Source organism: Thunnus maccoyii, chromosome 23, assembly GCF_910596095.1.
Source record: "Thunnus maccoyii chromosome 23, fThuMac1.1, whole genome shotgun sequence".
Lineage (NCBI taxonomy): Eukaryota > Metazoa > Chordata > Actinopteri > Scombriformes > Scombridae > Thunnus > Thunnus maccoyii.
The window spans coordinates 3,074,052-3,094,643 of NC_056555.1; the positions used below are offsets into that span (position 1 = coordinate 3,074,052).

A 20,592-nucleotide genomic window follows, 5' to 3' on the forward strand; every position below is an offset into this window, starting at 1 on the left:
ACCCTAACCTTAAACTTAACCACTGACCCAAAAATCAGCATTTTATTAACTGGGGACACCGCTTTTGTCCCCAATTGCACAAGCCATCCCCAATTAACTCTTTAAGTCTGGTGTGTGTCCCTGAAAGTGACTTAAATCATACCACACACACACGCACACACACACACACACACTTAGTCACAGACCAAAGGACTGCACTGTACAAGAACTTTATCGAATTTTGCTGGTCAAGGACTTATATATTTATAATGCAGACCTTTCTCTGGAGTCCACACACACACACACACACACTCACACACACACACACACACACACACACACACACACACACACACACACACACACACAGGCCAGCGGTCCTGTCCTGGTGATAGGAATATTCCAGTAGGGGCTCTGTACAGTGCACCAGGTCCCACACTGCTGTGATGCCAACCCAGCCCCTGCTACTCCATCCAGTTCTGATGGCACCGTGGGATGAGGTTTTGGTGGGATCCATTAAGTCATTAAGTCTGACATGGTCTGATCTGGACTGAGATCGTTCAGATTAGACTGAAATCCACTTCAGATCAGGTCAGACCTGCTCCTCTCTTCTTCATCCCCCTCCTCTGATTCTGCAGTCCGTCTCATTGGCGCTCTGAAAACACATGGAGGAAAAGATGTTGGATGGGAGGAACCAAAGACAAGTCTGTCATCAGATTGCGAGACTTCAGAATAAAAGCCCGAACCCAAATTTTAGTACTGCAATTTAGTATTTAATCTTCCTACCCACTAGTTGGTTCCAGAAGATATAATGAAAATACTGCAATATAAATCACTTTTAACTGTAAAGTAAACCATTAATAGTATGATAGTGTGAGAATAAAGTACAGGTCAGGAGTATTCTGATACATAATTCATATTCACTTGAAGGAATGGTTTGATATCTTGGGAAATATGTTAATTTGCTTTCTTTTCAAGAGCAAAATGAGAAGATTAATCTTGATATGATTAGCGAGCACAGGTTTTGGTCTCTGTACAGGCATGACAGTACCAAACCTGGAAACCTCTCTGTGACAACAAGACTCCAGGAAGCTGTTTGTTTGCCAAGAAATAGTTCCTGCACACAGCTCCCCATAAAACCACAAATTGTCGCTTTTACATTTATTTTTCACTCTGGACAGAACAAGACTGGCCGTTTCCCCTTGCGTCCAGTCTTTATGCTACGCTAGGCATAGGACCACATCCTGACTCCAGCTCCTCATTTCACACAGATGAGATTGACACATCTCATCTCACTCTCAGAGAAAGTAAGAGAGAAAGCAAATACACAAATTTCCCAAAATATTATATGTTTTGTACTTTATTCACTTAATATTGTCATTCTGTTACTCCATATTGTAATTCTATGACTGCAACACCTCCCTCCCCTTTCATGTTTTTTCCTTATCCAAATCAAGGGTCCAGGAATGGAGGGTGTCATATGTTGTACACATTATAAAAAGGCCAATGAGGCGAAATTGCCATTTTGGACAACAAAACAGAATTGAAGAACAGTTTTTGTGAATCTTCTGCTTAGTTAATATTTGCAAAGATGATGCTTTTATTTGAGGAGAAGTTTTCTTGTTGTTGCTTCATGGGGGACATTAGCTAAATATTTTTCAGGATAATGCAAAAGTAGGTCTTTTTTTCTGAATCTGAAATATTTTCCAGCATGTCTCTTCTGGGTCTCTGCAGTCAGTAGTCTCCGATGTCCACTGGTCCTCATGCTGCATTTCAAAAAGTGTGTCAGAAAGTTGCAAATCTACACTTCACACTACGAAAACTGTGACAGAACATCCCTCCAGGCCAATGTTCCAATTAAGAAACATCTCTCACTGAATTATCTGAGCATCTTCTCACACCCCTGTTCCCCTCTATGTGTCTCAGTCTCTTCATCTCTCTCTTTCCTCTCTCTCCCCTCTGTCCTGTGCGCTGACACTCACCACTGGCCCTTGGCGGCGGTGCTCCTCCTCTGCTGTGAGATGCTGTAGATCTCCTGGAGTTGTTTCTTCTGATCGTCGCTGAGTGGAGCCGTCAAACACTGGTACCAGGCTGCATCAGTATTCTGGATCCCTAACAGAGTGGGAGAGTAGGTCAACCATTAAACCCAGAAAATTCTGGTATTTTTCATGCTGGGTATAAGTGTCGCCATTCTGACTAAAAGGACATGCTGTGACTGAGAACTGTGTGAGCTGCAATCTTTCCGGTTCAATCAATTTAAATAAATGAGTTATACAAACATGAACAAAACTCTTCAGTCTTATAAATCCTGCAGTGGGAAGTGTTTACAGACAGGAAGCACTTTTATTGTGGTTAAAATCCCTTTTATCCCGTGAGCTTAAGGAATTTGTGATGGGCACTTTTGCTAATTTTTCACATTTTTTAGACTAAACCATTACTGGATTAATTAAAAAATAACAGCTGGAGATGGTGAATGAAAGTTTGATTATGGGGTTATTTGTTGTGGAACCAGCTTGGAGGTGAATCCTTCCTCTTCTGCAGTTTGTGCTTTTACCACTTACAACAATGACTTACTGAGCAGAGCGGAGGTGAAGAACTGATACTCGTCTTCTCCGTTGTCGTAGTCGAGAGGCGTGCTGTACTCCTCCAAGGGGGTTCCCTCAAAGCCGTCGTCATCCCAGTAGTCATCTTCGTCTTCATCGTCATCCTCACCCCCCTGGCCAGTAGGCATACTGGACTGCTGCTGCATGGCATTACGGTTCTCATTCACCTCATCTTCATCACTGGGTATCTCCTCTGTCAATACAGAAAGTAATACACCCATTAGGATTAAAGCCTTCATGATGCCACCTCATACAGACATTTATCTCATCACAGATCCAAAGTCAAAGCCTGAATAAAAAGTGATTTCGGCAATATAGAAGAATACAGGTTAAAATTTTAAGTTAATATACTGGACTCTCTTAGTCTTCTATTCTAGTCTTCTTTTAGCTTCTTTTTATTTCCAAATTTAACACTTTTTTAATTGTTTTTATATGTCTTTTTACTTGTGTTGCTTTTATATTCTGTTTTAATGCCTTTTATGCTCTATGTAAAGCACTTTGCATTGCCTTGTTGTTGAAATGTGCTATACAAATAAACTTGCCTTGCCTTCTAAACCTAAGCAGCTAGCTAGTAGCTTACTAGCAGCTATGCTAGGCAGCTAGCTAACTTGAGTGCACAGTGCAGTCAAATCAGTCTCTGTAGTTCTTGTTCCTGGAACTGCAGCCGTAAGGTCAATTTGAAGTTTCATGTTTAGTGTTTTGTGAGCCTGCTTTAATGTTAAGTATAGTATTTCAAACATTGCAGCTATAACTGTGATCTTTTTAAAAAAAAATATTTTTGGGGCATTTAGGGCAGACAGAAGAGAAAAGTCCCTGGCTGAATCAAGGTTTTAAAGGTGGGGAAGTTTAATTCATAAAAATGTTACCAAAACGTTAAAAGAAGACAGAAATAATGTTTGACATAAAGCTATATGGTAAAATACGTCTTTCTCAAGCAAAGTGGTCCATGATGGGAGTTGGTCATGGCGATATTAGAGGAGAGAATACTATAACCTACAGTAGGTGATGTGACACTGTCAGCTGCAACACAACATGATGCTGGACAGACACCTGCATAAAAATCAATCCTGAGGCAGCTGTCACAGTGAGATAATTTTCCAATATTACTGAACTGTGCAAGTTGCCGTGCCTAGAACTAAACAACCTCAGTGAACTGGCAGACATGATGATAGTGAACAGAATATCAATTTTGCACCCTGAGTTTGTTTTGGTTACGTTTTATTTTAGTTTTGTGATATAATAAAACTCCAAATTCAGATTAAAGCATCATGATTGTTAAGTCAAACAAATGTCTTTCCCTCCTGTGGAGGAACGCGGACTATGATTATGACATGAATAAATTCTGTTTGTAAGAGAAAATTGGTGAATGCAATACATTTTCGTGCCACTCAAGAGACAAGATACACATTTAATAGCTATTGACAAAATAAAAATTCACTTTGTATATGGCGGCAAGCTGCGACTTATTGAGTGGAATACTTCATAGTTACAGATTTCAAGCGACATCTATTTTCCATATGTATGAGCTTGTTTTCCCAGTACTCTCGCTGCAAACGTAAAGGACTTAAAACAAATACGTGACAACAGAGTCCACAACTGGCTGGAAAATTTAGCTCTACTACTTGATATTTGTTCCCTAACATTGCCCCGTTATATGCTTCACTCATGACTGAACGCTTATTTCAAACCCAATCACGTTCCACTTTCACTGGGGGAAAAAAAGTAAGCTTTTCTATTAAGAATACACCATCTTGAACCATTTAATGCGGTGAAATCAATGCATTTTAAATACCAAGCCGCAGGAGAAATTCATAGCCAACACCGTAGCACTTTGTTAATTTATCAGTCTGCCCCACAAGCAGTAGACAAGGTTTAGAAATCTAATTCCTTTACGCTTGACTGAAGCAAAGCAGAGCCAGCGAGGGTGAGAAAGTAAATGTGGTGCGGCTAATTTGAGCTTGGGGCTGAATCAAGATTCAAGTAGTAGAAGATCTGATGTTGGTGAAAATGGAGAATCTCATTTCATTATCATCTCTAAACCACTCTCTTTTCTCCTCTCTGCTTTCTTTCTGTCCTTATTCATTCTACTTTCGTTCCTCCACCTCTGTCCTACCCCGAATTTAATCCTTTCAGCTTTATTCTTTCACCACACCCTCTTTCTTATTCTTCTCCTTCCTGATCTCCTTCTTTTTTCTCACCGTTCTGGTCTTCGTCCTGAGCCCCTGCACGGGCCAGCAGGTCTGGTTTGTTGATGAGGCGGGAGGCGTAGAGGTGTTTGAGGCCCAAGAAGAGGAGCAGAATGGAGGGGACGATCTGGGCGGCGACTCCCTCCAGTGCTGCCGGTCGGCTGGGCAGCTCCATCAGCACGCTCAGGCCAATGATGCACATCTTACGGTCATGGAGCCTGGGCGATGGAGGAAGACGAAGACTGAGAATTAGGGAAATCTGAGACTTTGTGAATAAGACAATTTTAATACTTTTAGGACATTACAGGAATTGTAATGATTCAACATTTTGAGAAATATGCTTATACACTCTGTCTGAGAGTGAGAAGAGCTTAAGTACAGAGCTGGAGTTAGGTTAGCCTAGCTTACCACTGAGAGGAAAACAGCTAGCTAAAGTTGAAAAAATACACCTGCAGTGTATGTATTATGTAATCTGCACATAAACAGAAATGTAAAAATGACAATTTGTGGTTTGAGGGGGATTTACATGGTGGAACTATTTCTTCATGAACAACAAATCAATACTTTTATGCAGTAAATCCAGCTGTAGCACAGGTTGCCAGATATGCTCAGTGGAATGAGTTTTGGTCTCTGCAGAGGGAAATTTGGCGCCAAATAAACAGGTCCAACATCTAACTCCCCCTTAAACCACAAATCGCTGTTTTTACATTTTTGTTTGTGTACAGATTAAACAAATGATGTACAACAAGCTAATTAGTGAGCTTTTGGGGCATTGGTAGGAACTGGACAGAGCCAAGCTAGCAGTTTCCCCCTGTTTCCAGTCTTTATGCTATGCTAGGCTAACCACTTCCCAACTCCAGCTCTGTACTGACAAATAAGTGTATTTGTCAAAATGTTGAACTATTCCTTTAAATCCAGAGACAAGACAGGAACAGGACCAAGTCTAGAGTTTGGACATGGGACTGAAGTGGCAAAGTAGCCGCAGGTCACAAGTAATTACCACATAAACTGATTTACCCATATAGACTCAAGAGCCCCTAATCTGTTTACCCTTTAAAGTAGAAGTAGTTTCTCCAAACACACAGCTTTTCATCTGGTTCTTTCTCTGATATCTGAACACCAGAAGAAAACAGACCAACATGTCAGGAGTAACATAAGTGAGCCTAGCTGAGATAAGGTAAGACTGATGACTAACACAGCACTGTTAATGGCAACTGTGATTACAACCTTGTTGCAGTAATTAGAATTCGATGTTAGACTGCATGTACACACAATGAATGCATGTATTAGAACACTTTGAATTAGCTCATTTGAAAGTAAGCTGATCATCAATCTATTTCCTCAACATCTTATCCTGTTTAATGTCACTGGAGAGGCAAACACATTCACAATCACACCAACATACATAACACCTCTGGGTCAGGATCAAATTCAGGATTTTTTTTGTGAGGTGACAGCGGTCATCATTTAGCCACTATGCCTAAAGGAACTGGCTGTGCTGTGACTTAAAGCTCCACTAGTTAGTAATATTAACATTGAATAAACCGTTAACTATTGTTCACTCACAGTACAATCATCACCCACCTCTACAGAACTTTTTAATCTCACTGTTTTGGTTTAACCCAGACAATTTTCTTAGGAGTTGGTGGAGACCAAAACAGAGTTTAAAAGAGAGTGAATATTGAACTTAGATCTGTAAGGTGGACAGAAACACGACTCCAAATGAATGTTAATGTTAATCTTTGTCTGCTAGATGTGTAAATAGGCAACTGTTTGCTAACAAGATACCGTAGGCTAGATTAGGGACCAGTTACACCAGGGAGTTCTCTCCAACACTTCAACTTCAGTGAACTCTGAGATGGAAATCTGCGCCAATCTGACCAATTTCCCACCATCCTGACATTAGTGAACATTGATGCAACGGAGAGCTAGAGAGTACAAAATAGAGGAAACTATTGTATTAGCTGTGCCGCACCATCTGACCTGATATAACCTTGCTCTGTTGGAGTATAAACTGCTCCACTAAAGAGATGTGACATGGTTTGCAGTCAATTGTGAGACAGGAGTTGATAGTATAAATACGTTCCTTTGAGTCAACTGTTTAATGTAGAACCATCTACTTTATGACAATGCAGAAATGCTATTCTTTGTGCCACTTGATTGTCTGACCAGGCACTAAAGGAAATAATATATCAGGGCTGTGTCTGTCAGTTAGTTACAGAGTTCCTCTGCCTAATCACTTTTTATTAATGCTGCTGTAAGTTAATTGTTTTGTTTTTCATCATTTAAGCTCAAAAAATGTGCCCTTTCTGTTTTTGTAGGATGGCTAAGCTAACTTTGCCAATCATTCTGCAAGCATCAGGACAAACAAAAATGCAATAATCATTCTCATTAAAACAATTATTTCCTCTAGAGTCATGAGAGAAAATCGTGGTTCTTAGTTTACCCAGAATCATTCTACCCTAACCAAGCAGCAGAATGCTCCCTCTCACCCCAGGAAGAACTCTGTGTCATTCATCCACTGGTTGATGAAGTGGGCTGTGATGGGCTGTGGGTTGTGTGGGAAGCGCATGTTGTCCAGAGTGTGGATGAGCAGGGCTGGGTTGTAGTACAGAGCAGCGATGGCCACCTGCAGGCACATGGTCCTCAGGTCGCTGGACTTCACTCCCCGCATCAGACGCTCCAGCACTGCCTCCACGAACAGAGGGATGCACTGCAGGTAGGAAACAGAGAAATCTGTTGTTGCTGCTGTTACCCCACCAGTTCACCTATTTGGAGGTCAAACCATAGTACAAACATTTTTTTTGTATTTAGTTTGTGTAGTTTCAGACAGCTCATTTACAAGCAGCTTGTAAACAGTCAGCTCCTTTGCACCTCATGTGGTGGAACACTAAGAATTTAATACATGCAACTAAGTGCACATAAAATCCTTTAATCTGTTATTTCCTGTTATGTTTTCTCAGACTGCCTATTCATTATGTCCCATTATTCATTAAATGTGTTTATTTGCAAATGGGCAGCTTTTGCCAGCTTTGTTTTTTCATTTTGGTTTTTAAATCCGTCTTTAATTACATTCCAGGTGGATTACAAAGTGTGTTAATAGGTTTTAATTTGGCTCTTATGCCTTGAAAACAAAACAGTCACTGTGTTGTAAAAAAAACTACATAAAGAGTCTTCAGACTCTTAACACACAGACATGAGACTCACTTTCTCTCCTCACACTCTGAAAGAAAGCGTATTTCCCAAAATGTTGAACTGTTTCTTTGACACAATAATTGTGTTTAAAAAAAGCAATTTTTACATGTAACATTACTAATAACTCTTACGGGTAAAAATATTTGTTGAAAAGCACTATGAAGGACAGTGAAAACACACTGTGCTTTCAACAGATAATGAAAATGTTTCATCAAATATGCTGCAGCTCGCAGGATAAGTGAACCAGATGAAGCCAGGTGGTGATACATGCTGCTTGCTTTATTCCTATGCAGCTGATTAGATCTATTAAATAGCCTGAATATGAAATGACTGGAATTCTTTAAATACTTCCACAACCTTTTAGGTGATGTAATTTTGGTCTGTGTATGTGTGATAACATTGAGATGAAGGTCTGTACTGTAAGCGTCTGTCTCTGACCTGGTCGATGCCTCGGCCCCTGCACTGCAGGATGATGACTTCCAACAGTTTGGCAGCGTGACACTCTGCGTCCTCACCTGCATCTATGGTCAGTACCTGCAACAGGTCCAAGGTCAGAATAGTTGACCAGTCAAGACTCAGCAGCAATTTTCAGTTCAGATTTGATGTAACATGTCAAACATTTATAACCTGACCTTTTTGCACATGCTGTAGATGACCTCTAAGTGCTTAGGGTTGGACAGGAGCATGTCTGTATCCACGGTAACATAGTTGTGCAAAAGAGGCATCATATCTGTAACAGAAACACAGGCCGTCATTAACACCAACATTTTTTCTGGGTCAGTATATCAGCATGCAAACAATATTTACTGCGCAGGTACACTGGATACTACGATTCAGTTTTTAGGTTGGTAGTTACTTCTCTTTCATAACACTCGTTTCAGTGTCTCACTATGAGATATACCCCCGTGCAGTCTTGAGTGGCAGACTGCGTAACCATCATTCAAACACCTCTTCTCCCTTTAGAAGCCGAGCCATCTTTCCCTTTCTCCCAAGCTAACTAGTTACTGCTCTAAAACCAGAGTGTACACTGTTTCTACCAAGTGCCAGTGAAGTAAAAGTGTATGTGTGTGTGTGTGTGCAATCATGTGAGACGTACCTGTGAAGTAGTCAAAGCAGTCATGCTGAAAGACCTCGTACAGGACACCCAGCAGCTGCCACATCTGGGGGGAGATGGTCTGACACGTGAGGCCGAACGCCAGCGACAGGATCTCCTCGTAGAACTCTGCAGAGGAGGACAGGAAAGGATTTTTCTTGAATCTAACCCTGTCCACACACAAACATTCAAAACACATTGTGTATGAGTCAGCCTGGAGTGAAAGGAAAAAGAAAGGAAGGGGATAGTGTTGAAATGGACTCTGGGAAATGAATTATGAGAGTGACTGACATTAATAAGACTAATGAACAGACCACCACAGAAAACAATGGATCTCCTGTTGTGAGAATACTGTTTTTATGATAGTGATAAATAAAGCGACATTATGCACAAGCAATTACTGCGGTGCTAAAATATATGAACAAAGAGGAATCGCTGACTTTTATAAGGTCAGTGAATAAGAAACAGGTTTAAATTTAGTTTCCAAACCACATCTGTTTCATAAGGTCAGTACCAGTGCCGATACTGACTCAGTGTATCAGATCAGTGCATTCCGAGAAGAGGCTGCATTTTTTTTTCACGCAGTACTAATGTTGGACTGAACGCAGCCTTAAATTCTTAGATATCTAAGAACATAGCAGCTTTCCAACAAGGCGAAGGGCCAAGCAGTCAGACACTCAGACAGCTTGTAAACAGACCCCCAGGTTAGGGAATTAAATTATTACTTGAACTGTCAGTTGTGAACATCCATCACAGTTTAAAGAAAAGCATCCTGGTTCAACTATGACCTACTGTACTTCCTGTAGTGAAGGATTACTACTGGCACGTTCACTTTCTGTTTTCACTCCAAATAAAGTGCTCTAGTTAATCTGGATAAACTGTCGGCTTATCCAGATCTGATTGGTTTGATTGTCTGACTGCTCGTGTTTCTTGAAACTTCAGACTTTGACCATATTTACTCTTGAAATGAACATGTGATCTGTATCAGGATATCTCATCTGGATAAGGGAAAAAATGTTAATGCAGGTGTAAATGCATGCAGAATGATCGTAATGCATTCGGATCATCCAGATCCTGAAGTTGGTCTAGCTTGATCTCAGACATATTGGAATGATATATGTACAGCTTGACCACGTTAAGAAAAAAATTTTCCCCCAACAAGTTGAAAGGTCACCTAACTCCACTCCTTCCTGCCAGCCAGCTCATGCAAGTCTGGCAAAAGCTACAAGTCGTATGAGTAATCAGCAAGTCTTCCCACAAAAAGTGATTTAAAAATGAATAACACACCACGTTGAGATCTGATCACAGTACAGGGAGAATCGAGATAACTAGAACACTCGTTAACACCAGAAGTAAATGCAAAGACTTGTTGATCAGATGTCATTATCCAGATAATGTAGGGATGCAGATCACATGTTAATACCAGGTGGAAATGGGGCCTATGTTGTAGTCAAGTCACCTTGCGCCCAGATTTCGGCTAATAATGTGGTGAATATGCTACCATAACTGATAGAAATGATGACCAAAAAAAAATAAAAATTCAAGAACAAGGTTATGAACAATTTTTGCTGCCATCTACAGGTTGTAAATGTAGTCTTTCGATACCAGATGTGTCTTCACACTACACTGTTTAACAGCTGCACGTCAGTAGACACACACTGGTAGCAGTTGTAAAGAAGCCGTACTGCCTGAGGAAGGTCTTCAATGTGATTATGGGGTCGGCACTGATGTGTTCAGCTCCTCATCACCCTCCTTGGGGATTCATGCAATAACGTTAAGGGTAAAGAGCACAGCTGTGCTGGATTGTGGATTGTGTGTCTGTGTATATGTGTGTGTAGTATAGATTTCCCATAGAAAAATGAGCTTGACCTCTCTATCTTTCATTTTGTTCAATATGACCCTCTCCTGCTGCTTTATCTGCCTCCGCCTGAACACAGCTTTCCATTCTGGCAGCAGGAGGTTATCAGTTAATCCATTCATTACCAGAGTGGGAAGGATCCAATGCTCCGTAAGGCAAACTGCCTTAATTACCAGGATTAGACACACACACACACAAACACACATGCAGATACTTGCGATGCAGCACAATCTCTCATTTTTACATACTTTGACAGATTAGCACCTGCACTTAGATACGCTTCAACACACCCACAAGAAGAGTATGAGCTGTAGGAGGATTCTCATTGTTTTCTGATGTTTCATAGATGATTATTGGAGAAAATAGTTGCAGCAAGACAAGTTGATGTTTAGCATGTTCACAGTGTGGGTTTAGCGTGTTAGCATGTATACATTCGCTAAATAGCATTTAGAGTGTCATTAGTCAAAAATACATTTTGACCAGGCTTTAGATGAAAAGACAGAATATTTAAGTTATTACAATTCATCCTCAGGGAAACATGAATATATGAACTAAATTTCACAGCACTTTCAATAAAAGAACTAAAAAAAACAACCTCATAGTGGCGTGAGAGGAGGAGGGACCACTGCCCTGTGTTAGTACAGCAGCAGTCCCTTGAGAGCCTCCCGTCTGTCACCAGATGTAAATCCTCTGGCTCTGTCAATGATGGCAGCGAGCACTAACCCACTAAACCGCAGTTACAAAAACATCCAAACACAATCACAACCCTATCCCTCTGCAGTCTGAAGAGTATCAGCTGGGGAAAACTCAACGCGAATGAATTCATGAACTAAACCCATGATGAAATAATCAACATTTTTAAGACAAAGTTAGAGTAGAGTCGAAACAGAAGGAATGTGAATGAAAGTACACGTGTGTGCGTTTTCATGTAAAGAAAAAAAAAAAACATCTGACTGCCCGAGTGCACACACCTGCCATACCTATGATGGGCTTCTGCAAGACCAGACCGATCACCTGCAAACAGATCCCCTCCAGCTGCTGAGTGATCTGAGACAGAGAAGGATGGAAAAATACAGAATCAAATATCACCTTAACGTACTATGACAGGAAGTGTTTTCTGTGAAGCTTGTGAGTGTGTGTTTGACCTCTTTGTGGTCCTCCATGACGGTGAGGATGGTGTCGATGGTGCTGAGGATGCCCAGGGCCATGACAGTCTTGTCCTCGTTCTCCTCATACTCCTCACTCTGAAGCACTCTGGTGAAGATCTCCGCCTACCACACACACACACTCACAGGTTACACACTGAGCATATTATATTTTATGCATTAACAAAGGGAAACATTAAGATACAAACACAGGGTATCTGGAATATTTATAGAGCTGAATGAACTTTTTCTGGGTTTATTTTGCTGAATGTGTGTGTTGTGTTCCTACCAGGTTCTGCGTCATGTCCACAGCTATGGCGGCCACCTCCTGGTTGTACTCGCAGATCATCTTCTGAATGACGTTGGTCAGGTCGTCGTTCTCTGTCTCTTTAACCACATGCAGCAGCTCCTGCATGACCGGCCGAATGTACGGCCTGATGTACAGCTTGGCTACACACACACACACACAAACACAGAGCACAGGATTTAAGGACTGTATCTTGTCTACTCAAGGTAAAAAATTTCAGGTTCCAAGTCAAAATTTCATCTCACTCCTCACGTCTATAAGCAGCTATTTAAGACTTGAGTTGAGGGCTCAGGTCAGGGTTAGAATATCAGGATTAGGTGAGTGTCAAATGAAATAGTTATAAAAAGGATTCTAGGATTTTTGCTCATCCGTTGCACGCCACATGAAGTACAGTCGAATGTAAGCAAAATGTCAGTACACCATGAATCCATGACTATTGGAATGACAGTCAGGAGAGTAAACCACTTCACTAAACCTCTGTAGCTGTGGATAGAGATACATAACCCAAATCACAGTGTCTCCAAAAACTCTACTTTCCAACAGTGTCTCAGGTCTGTATGTTAGCGTGTCCAATACCCGTGTGGATCCGAACAGACAGGAGTGTACACGATATCAGCTCTGATCATGTGGTACGACACAATCACTGTGGGAGAAAACGGTGTGTTTTGAGTGAGAGGAAAATGTAAATTGTGAAGTGAAGAGAATGGACGTGAGGAACAAGTTAAAGGAAAAGGAGAACAAGGAGGTAAAAGCAACCAGCACATCAGCTGTTTGCTCCTTTTTTATGCAAATAGTCGACAAAGATGAGAAAAAAAGTTCTGACAAGAGAACTGAAGCTGAACTTATTGTAGGTAAATCAGTCGTCTACAAGATTTTTGCTGTTAAATGAATTTTGGAATTTGATTCACAGATATTACATTTATTATTAATCTATATTAAATAAAATAAAGAGTAAATAGGTTAGAACCCAGTTGACTACAGAAGGTTTTATTGTTGGTACAGGAGGTGGAATAGGATTCTGAGTAATTATGTGTTATCTGTGTTTGAAGCATACAAACAAATTATTTTCAAATTATAGAAATGCTGCAACAAAAGGTGAAAAGTCTTTTCCATTTTTTTTGGTGAGTTTGAAACAGTCAATAAAAATACAGTTTATTTAAAGCATTGGACACTGATGTATGAGGATGTATGGATGCAAATAATAGCCAGTAAATTAGGTACACAGTTGTTTAAATCTTATAAACAACTAAATGTAAATAACTAAATGTGAAATTTACACATTACTGAATACTTAATGTTGAAATTTAAATACCACTGAATTTATAGCATTGAAATATTTTATATTGAACATCAACCTTCTCAATTTTTGCAGTTGGAATTAAATGATTGAAATTTAAAGTAGGTCATTTCAAATTGTGCAATTTCAAAAACTTTTGTTAGGATCCACATATTTAGATAGAAAATTCAGGTATTAAATACTCAAAAACTCTGGTTGCTAAATAATAACTAGTAACTAGTAGTAAAAGTAACTGGTGAAAGAGGTGGTTACATATTTGATATTAATATCAGCTTTGTCCATATTCCTCCACAGACCTTGCTCCTGGTTGCTGACCAGTGTCTGCAGAGCGATGGCAGCCTCCACCTTGACGGGCATCTCTTTGTCTTCGACCAGATCCTGTTTGACCAACTCAACAGCGTTCCTCAGCACCAGCTCATCATGGAAACGCAGCGGGCTGAAGCTGTGGAGCACCCAGCATGACTGCCAAGAACACAGCAGAGAAGCACAAATTAATACAAACCCACGGTGGTGACTCAGGGGCAGGGGCCAAAAAATATAAAGGGCACCTGATACATTCAGTGGGCCCCACTTCACAATGTTTTTCTCTCATATGGTGCACCCTATAGCACCCTTTTTTCATTGAAAGGGCACCCAATTCTACACTTCAGTATGTTAGACTTAGGGGAACCCTAAATTGTACTTTTTCCATTTTTTTTTTAGTACTAGAAGGGCACCCATACAGAACCTCCACGTCACCCCATTACAACAGCATCATAAGACTACATTACATCCTCTGCATTTAAAAGGCACATCATGTTTTCTCGTTTTTGGGTGTACTTTACACGGCACTATCACATTTTCTTCCACTAAAAGGGCACCATGAGGACCCTTCATTCCAGACTGTCACATGTAGATGCCCTCTATAGGGCATTTCATCCTGATTTACCCATAACTAGGCAGTCATTACAGAACTTTATGTTTTCTCCTTTGTGGCGGCACCCAAGAGGGCACTTTATCATACTGTGGGGGCACCCAAGAGGGCATTTTATCATACTGTGGGGGTACCCAAGAGGGCATTTTATCATACTGTGGGGGCACCCAAGAGGGCACTTTATCATACTGTGGGGGCACCCAAGAGGGCATTTTATCATACTGTGGGGGCACCCAAGAGGGCACTTTTGCTGTATTTTTTGTCTCCCCTGAGTCCACCAGTGCAAACCCAGACAGGTTACATCTCAGTCCATCCACAGTGTTTTTAGATCTTTGAAACCACCACAAGTGTACACTGCTGCTGTCACTGATGCCCCACCAGGTGTGTCAGTGTGGATTACAATACATGTGGTTGTGAAAGGATTTTAACACTGACTCACACTGATTGAGTGGACCACCCAGCAGGACTGTAGGGGGGAGAGCCAGAGGGAGAGTTAAAGCAATAAGCCTAAACAGTCCATCCATGAATATTTCATTCAGCAACCACAAGAATGACCTTTTGCAAGTGTCACATTTTCTGCTAAAAAATGTCATACAAAATAAGCCATAATCTAGAGCATATATCCTCTGTAAAACTGCAGGCCTCATCCTAAATGCTGCCTGGACTGTGCATCCTCCTCCAGGTCATCACACTGATCAACCTCATCAAACATCAAGCATTGTTTATGAGTATTTTGTTGTTTTCTGCATACTGATATAATATCAGAATGATATGAACAAACATATGACTTATTCACTGACTATACATGCATAAATCTACCTGCACTTTCCATTCCTGTAATCATACAGTTATGTATGTATGTACAGTACTGTATTTTAAGTAGCTGTTATTGTTCGCAGTGCCCAACAAGGACTGTAAAATGCTACAGTAATTGTTAATTGGAGCCAATTTTTACAGATGCCATAAATACCTGAAATATAGAAGATTTTAGAACAATTTACGGTTCACAGTGTAAAAGTGTGTTTACAGTGTAAAAACATAGAAATCAACTTTGCTGACTCAACAGGATTATCATCCAGTACTTGTAGAACTCTGATTAGCCAAATCTGAGAATAACATCCATTAAACCGAGTAACAAAATGTTAAAAAACAAGTCTGTTATATCTACTAGTCTGTAGGTCTGTGACGATTTCATTATAATGTTGTTTCTTCAGCAGCAGTGTGGCGCCATCTGCTGAAACCACTGTAGCCTTTGTTCACTGCAGCTTCACATGTGAAGTATACACACAGATACACTGTACAGTATACTGTCATTATCCAGCTGTACATCACAATTCTATTTCTCTCTCTACTGCACACATATTTATCTTCTATTCAAATTCCTTAAAAGGAAAAAAAATCATTTCAATTCATACAAGCTCTCCCAAACAAGACACAAAAAAGCAACATTCTCTAAATACATTTCAAGTATTCTCACTTACACTGAAAAGTGAAGGTTTAAACTGTAAACAGCTTGTATTGTCCTAAAATGTTGATAGACTACACGTGAAATATTGTATGAGATGTGCAATTTAAGTTGAAGCACTCAAAGCAGCTGAAGTGTGATGGTGAGTGTGTGAAGTTTTTGTCTCCAGTTTAAGTTCTGTAGGCAGTTAAACTGTCAGTTTGATACAAGTTGATCTAACAGTTGAAGACTAACAGCTGAACTGTCAGCTGAAGAACAAGGAATGAATCCAGATAATATGTGAGTCCATGTCTAAACAATTTGAAGTGTAAGAGATGAAAGCAGCTGAAATGTCAGTTAATGTCTAACTGACATTAACATTGCATTAAAAGAAGTTGAACTGTCAGTTGAAATGAAAGATTAAAGCGGTCCCTTCTTCATCAGACATTTGCAAAGCCAGTTTTGCTTAAAGGTTTGTTGACATTTATGTTTACGAGCTTTCAGCGTTCTTCCTCTTTTCTGCCTTTGCTGCTTTTCTTGCACATCATAACTGTGACATGAAATTCTGATATTTCCATTGTTGCTTACTGTGGGCAATGCACGGGTCATGTCAGACTTTTCTGATATGCTGCTTTAAAATGAAAGAGGTATAAAATATTCATATCCACTGCCCAGCGTGTATGCCTGCAGGAAAGTGTGCTGTCAGCATCAAAAGGATTAGGAGGAAATAACTACAGTACAAACAGACTGACACACCACAGCAGCAACAGACAAGCCATAATCAGTCAGTTCCTGGGTTGTATATTCAATATAAAGGTTTAAAGCTGTTTCCACAGTCCAGGGCTGACTTACCCTGGCTCGCAGGTAACCCATAGGGGAGTTAAGCAAAGGGAAGACATAGTTTTGCAGCATCAGCTCCATCTGCTCCCTGTACATCCGCTTCTGCAGGATGAGACATGGACAACACAAAGATGATTACAACACCAGAGAATAAAATGAAGATTTGAAACGACAGTCTCTAAAAAAGCTTCCATCTGATCTTTTCTAGAGGAAAACAAGATTGAGTCACACACGGTTGTATCTGTGTACCTTCAGTAGGAGCTCAGCCAGAGCTCCGATGCAGTGCAGTGCCCCGTCCTTCTTGCGGGGGTCAGCGGAGGGGTCCATCAGTATCTGATGGCAGAACTCCATCATCTGAGGAAGAACCTGGCAGGAGGAAAGCACAAAGGTTACACACAGAAAAGGCTGATGCGGAGATTGAAGCTTATTGTACTTCAGAGTCTTTACGGCTGAGAGACGCAAGATAACTAAATTGCAGTCGTGGAAAGAGCACACAGAGCAACATTAGCATTCAAGACACATATTAGTAGAATTTAGAATTAAATTAGAGATGCATTAATTGATTTTTTTTTTGTGTGCATCTCAACAACAGATGAAACAAACAGTTGCCTATTTAAGCATCCAGTACACACAGAACAACATTAGTATTCATTTATAATTGTGCTTGTAGCCACCTGATGAATGTAAATCCAATATTCACTCTCCTTCCAGCTCTCTTTAGCTCTCTTAGTCTCCAACAACTCCTGAGTAAAAAACATCTGGCTCTTTAGCTGCTAAAAGCTCCACTGTGTTCACCAGTTACTGAGCAGGTAGCTTACAGTTTGTTTATCAGAGTTTTTCTGCTGTGAACAGCTGTCTTCTGCCGCTCAGATCAAGGTTGATGAAAGTTGAGTTTGCAGGCTGAAAAAGCAAAACAATGAGCTAAAAGACACTCAAATACTATTTGGAGCTAATTGGAGAAACTGCAGGATTTGGTGCTGATTCTTTGTAGGTTCTCCACCATAAATGACCCCTTTTTAAATTACACTGAGCAATTTGAGCCATACTTGGTGTAAAAATACTCCTTCATGCTGCTTTAAGTGAAATATAAAGAAGAAACATTAGATTATCTCTAAAATGCACTGAGCTTTGCATGTAAAAGCGACTAATGACCACGGCCATCAGAGTGTAAGTATAAAGTCGCACAAAATGGACATATTTTACTCCAACAAAGAGCCAAACTGTGTATCACTGCTGTAGCTGAGCGAGTGTACTCAATTCCTCTGGACTTGTGTTACATTGCTCCTTCTCACCTCCTTCCTCTTGCGGGCAGCTTTACACAGGAGGCTCTGTGCAGCGGTAGCTGGGAGAGCATGGTCATCATAGAGATCTGCGTCACAGACAAACACACAAAGAATGGAATCAAACAAGTTGAAATAGATAGCTGACATACATACTTCCTCTACCATTAACTACAATGGCAATGATGCAGCGGAAAGGTCACAACTACAAAGTGTAGTTGAAGAACAAAAGTCCGTTTTTTTTGGTGCTCTGATCATTTGTTGTATATGACTGTCAAACAACTGCATGACAACAGAATATGTCCTTCATTTCTGATCAGCCATCTGTTAAGTATTAAGTGAGAGCAGCTTCAAGTGAAGGTATTACATAATATCAAACAGGAAAGTTGCATTACTCACTGAATTTCATGCGGATGTATTCGTACGGGTCTTCCTGCCAGAGCTTCTCATCCTCATCTTTGTAACACATGAGAGGGAAGATCACCTCCTGACATATGGTCTGTAAGACATGGAGTTCCTCATAAGCTCAGAGAGCTCAGGACAGATCACACTAAACAGCGACACAATAACAGTGACTCCAAACACTATTAATGACAAGGAGAGGGATGTAACTCTGGTGAATGAAGGGAAATGTTTGGAGAACTGCAGACAGACTGATGAAATTATGGAATCCCAGGTCTGATCATCTCAGCTCTTAAGCATCTACAGGGACAACGTTCAAGCCACTTTGTGACTCAGCGGTTAGCATCGTCGTCTGGTGTCTGTGCTGTGATTTAACCCTTCAGTCAAAAACACTTGCAGGTAACAGGTTGGATGAACTGGAAGCTCTTTAACTACTGGCAGCATTGAATGTGACTGGGTTACAACTGCTCTACTGTGTCTCATTGTATTCAAACGCTCCTCTCCTCCTTCTGACTCAAAGATTAATCTAGAAAAGATTTAATCTTTTGATGAGACCTGGTTGCCTTTCTTAAATTACTTCAACGGGATCTCTCTCCAACTTGATGATGATTAGGAGTTTCTCTTGTTTCTCTCTCTGTCTTTGTTGTCTTTTCTTTGTTGTTTGGTTGTTTTTTAGCTTTCCCCTTGGACTCAGGGTGGTAATATAGGGTATTCTATGACTGATTTTTCTTCTTGCAATCTCAGAAGTTACTCTTTGCTCCTCAATTAACTTAAAAAAAAAATCAGCTCACAGGTTTATTTATTGATTATTTTGTGCTTTCAACTAACTTAGCTGTGCAAAACAAATGATTAAAAATGATTTTAGAAAGATGTAACTACGACTGGTTGTCTGTGTGTGTGTGTGTGTGTGTGTGTGTGTGTGTGTGTGTTAGCCCTGTCCACAGCCAACTGCTGATGTCCCTGCTGTGTTTAAGATTTATTTATTGGGCAGAGGGACAATGTGTTATGAATTGTATAAAAATCCCTTTGAGCTCCTGCTGTCTCTCAGGTCTGTCTGCTCTCTACTCTACAAACCTCCGCCAAGTCACATTTTGTGAAGGGAACGCTAACTACACTGATAAAAAAGATGAACATGACATTAATCAGTTTGCTGAGTATTCTCAAAGTACAACCTGAACCAGCTACGCCCTCTTTTAACCTGATGCTTGCTTAATGATCCTAAACATGATTAAACTTACCTTTGAAGCTGCAGATTTAGATCTTTTAGATAAAATCAAAACTACAAATGTTAGACCCCCTCTGCACACACTGCATCAAATTCCTCCATGGCTGTCCTACCTGCATGTGTGGCTTCATCTGTTTCCAGGTCAGAGAGTGTGACAGGCCCTGGTTGAGGTAGTTGAGGCACTGCTGCAGGACTCGAGGAGTAACATACTGCTTCTGTCGGTGCTGGTCCACCACCTTCAGCAGGACCTGGATAGACAAACAGGGACGGCAGCAGAACCAAAACCATCAGAGTGAGCAACAAATAAAGCAACATCTTCAGAGGTGACAGGTCTTACCTGCTGTATGCCCACTGAGTACGTCTTCAGGAAGAAGTCTGCAAACTCATAGTACTCCTTCGTCACATTGCCGGGGCTTCCATACCTGCGATTCATAACAGAAGCATGTGAGCAGCTGGTCCCTCTGCTAACTACTGGTCTGGTTTCTGGGGATGTGAGAACAGCTCTGGACTCACCGCTCAAACAGTCTGGTGATGATACGCAACGCCCACTTCTTACACTTCCACCAGGCCAGCTCAGGACGGTCGTCCTCATCCACCTCCAACGTCTCCTAACAAACACACACACTTCATGGTTTTAAACTTTTAAAACAGATAAAATACGAGCAGACTTCACTTTCAGTTTCAGTAAAATGTGAGTGTATCCATTCCATAAATAACAGCAGAGTACTGGACGGGTTCATTTTGAGATTTTAGATCTTTTAATACCAGTTCAGACAGACTTTTAAACCAATTTAAAAGACATTTCACCTACAGATAAAACTGAAA

General features: G+C 40.6%; 1 protein-coding gene across 4 annotated transcripts in view; it reads right to left on the reverse strand.

Annotated features, from left to right (window-relative positions):
- ipo8 (importin 8) overlaps positions 1-20,592 on the reverse strand; it is a 28,379-nt gene continuing 7,787 nt past the window's right edge. Inside the window, exons 7-26 of one of the 4 annotated variants that reach the window (XM_042403808.1) lie at positions 20,281-20,375; positions 20,105-20,189; positions 19,881-20,015; positions 18,540-18,639; positions 18,153-18,229; positions 17,110-17,226; positions 16,873-16,962; positions 15,016-15,042; positions 13,960-14,125; positions 12,349-12,509; positions 12,060-12,185; positions 11,895-11,961; positions 9,060-9,185; positions 8,596-8,693; positions 8,402-8,497; positions 7,261-7,481; positions 4,781-4,986; positions 2,554-2,775; positions 1,962-2,091; positions 1-634 (exon numbers count right to left, since the gene is read on the reverse strand). In XM_042403808.1, the coding sequence (XP_042259742.1) occupies position 634; positions 1,962-2,091; positions 2,554-2,775; positions 4,781-4,986; positions 7,261-7,481; positions 8,402-8,497; positions 8,596-8,693; positions 9,060-9,185; positions 11,895-11,961; positions 12,060-12,185; positions 12,349-12,509; positions 13,960-14,125; positions 15,016-15,042; positions 16,873-16,962; positions 17,110-17,226; positions 18,153-18,229; positions 18,540-18,639; positions 19,881-20,015; positions 20,105-20,189; positions 20,281-20,375 (2,346 nt within the window). In that variant the 3' untranslated portion in view covers positions 1-633. Of the gene's footprint in view, positions 635-1,961; positions 2,092-2,553; positions 2,776-4,780; positions 4,987-7,260; positions 7,482-8,401; positions 8,498-8,595; positions 8,694-9,059; positions 9,186-11,885; positions 11,962-12,059; positions 12,186-12,348; positions 12,510-13,959; positions 14,126-15,015; positions 15,043-16,872; positions 16,963-17,109; positions 17,227-18,152; positions 18,230-18,539; positions 18,640-19,880; positions 20,016-20,104; positions 20,190-20,280; positions 20,376-20,592 lie in introns of all 4 variants that reach the window. The other 3 variants (XM_042403807.1, XM_042403810.1, XM_042403809.1) reach the window with 3 other exon arrangements.